Consider the following 5,273-nt stretch of genomic DNA (forward strand, 5'->3'; position numbering starts at 1 on the left):
TGCTCTGAATTTTTCAAGAAACATGAGGTAGCTACTTATTATAGCAGATTAAATTCTGCTGTGTATGTTAATATGTGAAAAAAATTGATTACTTTTTCTAACCCAAACCTATAGTCGATGTAGCGGCACTCCTTTAAATGTTCTACCTAGAAAGTTGCACTGAAGTTCTCGCGGCTATTTATTTCATTATGACATCATATTAACTTAATATGCAATATTATATATATATTTTGAGAAAGAGAGATACTTATATATGTTTGTGTGTCTACACACACACACACACACACACACACACACACACACACACACACACACACACACACACACACACACACACACACAGAGAGAGAGAGAGAGAGAGAGTGACAAGTGTATAGGGTAAATAATCTAGTATTTGGCCGTATTTAATAATTCCGAAAAAAGAGGCTTTTTTTTAATGAAATCAAAGTTTAAAGGGTAAATTTATACATTTGCAAAACCAAAATTTAAAGCTATATATAAGCCCAAAGTTATACATTTAATTTTATTTATTTTTCCAAATATAGTTTCGACAAAATTTGAGTTAACTTTAAAAACCATTAAAAATATTTCAATTAAAATTATTTTTATTTTTATTTTTACAAAAACAGAAAATATTTAAATTTCGAATTACATTTACATTTTCAATCGAATTATCGTTACAGTTTTAATTGTAAAGAGATAGCTTCTTTTTTTTTTCTTATAGACGAGTTGCTTTGTTTACATTCTAAAGCGCGTGCGCAAAATACGACAGGCAAAACATTGGAGCTAAAGCAAAGTAAGCAAAAGTTATGGTGTGAAGTTTGTACAAGTAAACTATGTGAATAGAAAAAGTCTCACACTAAAGTAGAACCAGCGCGTTAAAATATGTCAAATTTTGTTAACCAGTATTAAAAAAAACTTTATCAATTTTTAAAAGTAAAATAAATTTAAAATTAACAAGATATACTTCTAATAATCTATACTTCTATCAACCCAGGCTGAGTCCCAGCTAAGTTATAGAAAAAACCAAGAATTTGTATCAAAGTTTACATAAATTAGCATCGAAAGCTGTTTTTTTTTTAATTATTAGTTGGTAAATTGATGAAACAGAGACTGTAATGAAACAGACACCACATATAAAAATGAGCTTTACTTGACTCCTAAAGTTCAGGCTAAACCGATTACTGCTCATTATGAGCCATTACTTATTAACAAAAGCCAAAATAAAATGACAAAAAAATCAAAAGTTTTACTTTAATCCTCAGGGCTGGACTGCATCTGTTTATAAAATACTGAAACTGTTCATAAAATGGGGTACAATGTAAATATTGATAACCCCTCACAAGTCTTTATAAATCAAATAACGTAATATTCTTTATAAATCAAATAATGTTATAAATTGTTTGCTATATTCCAACAGATTATAATCTTAAAATGGAAAGTAGTTGCAAAATATAAACTTTTGAATGCAATGTCTCTTCGACAAAAAAATCTTTCCATTTCTGTCTTAGGTTTGTACATTGATGTTGATTATCCTAAGTGCAAGCCCAGATAGAATTAAAAAATAAAATTGTCATAAAATGGATATTTTTTAAATGAAATTCTCTATAAATATAGAAACAGCTTAGAGTTGTAGGAAGATGACCAAAAATATCCACTTAATAAAGATGGTCTAATTAAAACTAATCACCAGTATTACTATCAAATGCAACAACAAACGATGGTAACCGAAACAAACATTGTCTGTTGGAGTAATGGAAACATGACAAATCATAAACTCTGTATCTAAGAAATTCTGTTATATGTTTAAAGATAAACTTAAAATAGTTTTTGAAAAAGTTACATTGTATATAATATATACAATGTAACTTTTTCATATATGTGACTTGTATAAAATATATATATATATATTATATACAAGTCACAGTAGTATATAATATATATATATATATATATATATATATATATATATATATATATATATATATATATATATATATATATATATATATATATTTAGTAATGTTATACAAAAGCTTTTCATAGTGTCTTTAAGTTGCAAAATGCATGTAGAACAAAAGCATTTTTTATTTGAAGACTGAGGTATTGTAATATTAGCACATTTGTAATGATACCATTTGACTGGACAATGAAAATTAATACACTCTGTCAAAGGAAGAAATTTTGAACATTCACACATGCAGAATAGCTGTAGTTGATTTGAATTCAATTTTCTTGTTACAATTTTTGTCAATGTAACTTTTTCAAAAACTATTTTAAGTTTATCTTTAAACATATAACAGAATTTCTTAGATACAGAGTTTATGATTTGTCATGTTTCCATTACTCCAACAGACAATGTTTGTTTCGGTTACCATCGTTTGTTGTTGCATTTGATAGTAATACTGGTGATTAGTTTTAATTAGACCATCTTTATTAAGTGGATATTTTTGGTCATCTTCCTACAACTCTAAGCTGTTTCTATATTTATAGAGAATTTCATTTAAAAAATATCCATTTTATGACAATTTTATTTTTTAATTCTATCTGGGCTTGCACTTAGGATAATCAACATCAATGTACAAACCTAAGACAGAAATGGAAAGATTTTTTTGTCGAAGAGACATTGCATTCAAAAGTTTATATTTTGCAACTACTTTCCATTTTAAGATTATAATCTGTTGGAATATAGCAAACAATTTATAACATTATTTGATTTATAAAGAATATTACGTTATTTGATTTATAAAGACTTGTGAGGGGTTATCAATATTTACATTGTACCCCATTTTATGAACAGTTTCAGTATTTTATAAACAGATGCAGTCCAGCCCTGAGGATTAAAGTAAAACTTTTGATTTTTTTGTCATTTTATTTTGGCTTTTGTTAATAAGCAATGGCTCATAATGAGCAGTAATCGGTTTAGCCTGAACTTTAGGAGTCAAGTAAAGCTCATTTTTATATGTGGTGTCTGTTTCATTACAGTCTCTGTTTCATCAATTTACCAACTAATAATTAAAAAAAAAACAGCTTTCGATGCTAATTTATGTAAACTTTGATACAAATTCTTGGTTTTTTCTATAACTTAGCTGGGACTCAGCCTGGGTTGATAGAAGTATAGATTATTAGAAGTATATCTTGTTAATTTTAAATTTATTTTACTTTTAAAAATTGATAAAGTTTTTTTTAATACTGGTTAACAAAATTTGACATATTTTAACGCGCTGGTTCTACTTTAGTGTGAGACTTTTTCTATTCACATAGTTTACTTGTACAAACTTCACACCATAACTTTTGCTTACTTTGCTTTAGCTCCAATGTTTTGCCTGTCGTATTTTGCGCACGCGCTTTAGAATGTAAACAAAGCAACCCATCTATATGCTCTTATATTTTTAATATTTTATTTCTTAGTAATAATTAACTGTTAATCAACTGTAATGAATTTTTTAACTCTTTTTTATTTTAGGACAATAGCTAATAGATTAAGATGATTAATCTAGTTTTTGAATTTACTTTTTAACAGTAAAAAATCCATTTTTGCGGCCATATGTATTTTAATCATTATTCATGTTTATTAGACACATGTTTAAAAATTTCATTCAGTGCTTAATGTCTAAAGCGTTTACTGTCAATCATAATTTTTTTGCCTAAAAAAGATATTCACACATTAAAATTTAGAGAACAACCTCTAGAAGTAAATTGAAGACATTTTAATTCCTATTCATTAAGAATTTCTTTTGTTAATAAATAATTTCATCCATTAAGAAGTAATTTCTTTTGTTAATAAAAAACTTCATTAATAGCTATTACTTTTGTAATTATTTGAATTGAACTTTCAAATTGTTCTGCAACTATTTAAAATGTTTAATACGAAAATAATTGCTTCTTAAATTTAAAAAATTTAAACAGTTAGATGCATAATAACTTGATAATAGTTGAAGTCAAAAGAAATTAAGTTTATTACACAATGTAACACAATAGAAAAATTTCAGCGATAACCAATTAATAGTTCGTTTATCCTATATGTCGTGTTCTAAAACACTTTAACGAATTAATTACAAGCAGATTACTAGATATAAATCGATAATGAAAACATTTGATAGCGGGAAAAAAAGGATAAAACTAATTTAGCTATTTTTTGTTATTGTTTTAGATGATAGGAAGTTCTTTACTATTTGTTCATGATGAAACTGATACAGCTAGTATATGGATGATAGACTTTGGAAAAACTAATTTACTTGATGTTGGGGTTTCAATAAACCATAACTCTGAATGGATTTTGGGTAATCGCGAAGACGGTTATCTAATAGGTCTCGACAACATTATTAATATCTGGTCAAATATGCTTTTATAATACTGTATACAAAAGCGCTGGGTTTTAGCTGGCATATTATTCAGTCGCACTAATGCACTTTTTAAATTTTAAATGTAAATAAACAAGATTCTTGCGTGTACATACTCTCAACATCGTGATTCTTTCAAATTTTTTATTGTTTGTAAGTTTAATACTAATTTGTTAAATATTTCTATATATATTCTTTAAGTAGGGAATTTTATAATAAAATTCTGGGTTTATACATTTGAAAAAAATAACTTAAGAGTTTTATAAGTCTGGGTTTTATATCTTCTGGGTTTTATATGTCTAGGATTTTATAAACCTGGGTTTTATGAGTAGCAAAATTGAAATGTTTTTTTTTTTTTTATTGTTTGTATATTTATATTGTCTTAACGTGTACATTGGATAATTACCGGGTAGTTATTCTTTGAAGGATTAAAAAATTTGTATTTATATTTTTAAAACATGAAACTAAATTAAATTTATTCTTCTTTCTTTTTTTTAAATGTCCGGCTTTGAAACATGCTCAGCAAAATTCAAATATTATGTTTTTCTTTTATTTATTGCGCTAATATTCAACAAAATTGTAATTTTGATAAAAAAGTATAAAGATAAAATCGTAATTATCTTTTTTAAAAAATATAAATATAGTCCGTGAAACTTTGTAAATATAATAAATAAAAAATTAAAAAAGTTTTTTTCACTAAATAAACCAAAATAAAAGAATTTAGAATATTAAGTCAAAGTAATAAAAATAGATAAAACATAAAATGAAAGTAAGCGTTATTGACTTGCCCCTTTCTTTATAAGTAAGCGCTTATTGACTTTTCTTTAAAAGTTAGGAAATCATAATATTTTATTTTCCTCCTAAAGAATTGTCAAAATAGAGGGTCGAGCTATACCTTTTGAAAAAAATTATAAATCAAGAATTTGGTTG

At 25.9% G+C, this 5,273-nt stretch overlaps 1 protein-coding gene across 2 annotated transcripts in view; it reads left to right on the top strand.

Moving 5' to 3' along the window:
* The window catches only part of LOC100214171 (inositol-trisphosphate 3-kinase A), a 25,260-nt gene extending 20,439 nt beyond the window's left edge, over window positions 1-4,821 (top strand). For both annotated transcript variants that reach the window (XM_065806091.1, XM_065806092.1), the window contains exons 7-8: window positions 1-27; window positions 4,154-4,821. The exon at window positions 1-27 is cut by the window's left edge and continues 45 nt beyond it. In XM_065806091.1, coding sequence (XP_065662163.1) covers window positions 1-27; window positions 4,154-4,354 — 228 coding nt within the window. In that variant the 3' untranslated portion in view covers window positions 4,355-4,821. The remainder of the gene's footprint in view (window positions 28-4,153) is intronic.
* Window positions 4,822-5,273: the final 452 nt, after the last annotated feature.

This window comes from Hydra vulgaris, chromosome 09 (genome assembly GCF_038396675.1).
Source record: "Hydra vulgaris chromosome 09, alternate assembly HydraT2T_AEP".
NCBI classification, from domain to species: domain Eukaryota; kingdom Metazoa; phylum Cnidaria; class Hydrozoa; order Anthoathecata; family Hydridae; genus Hydra; species Hydra vulgaris.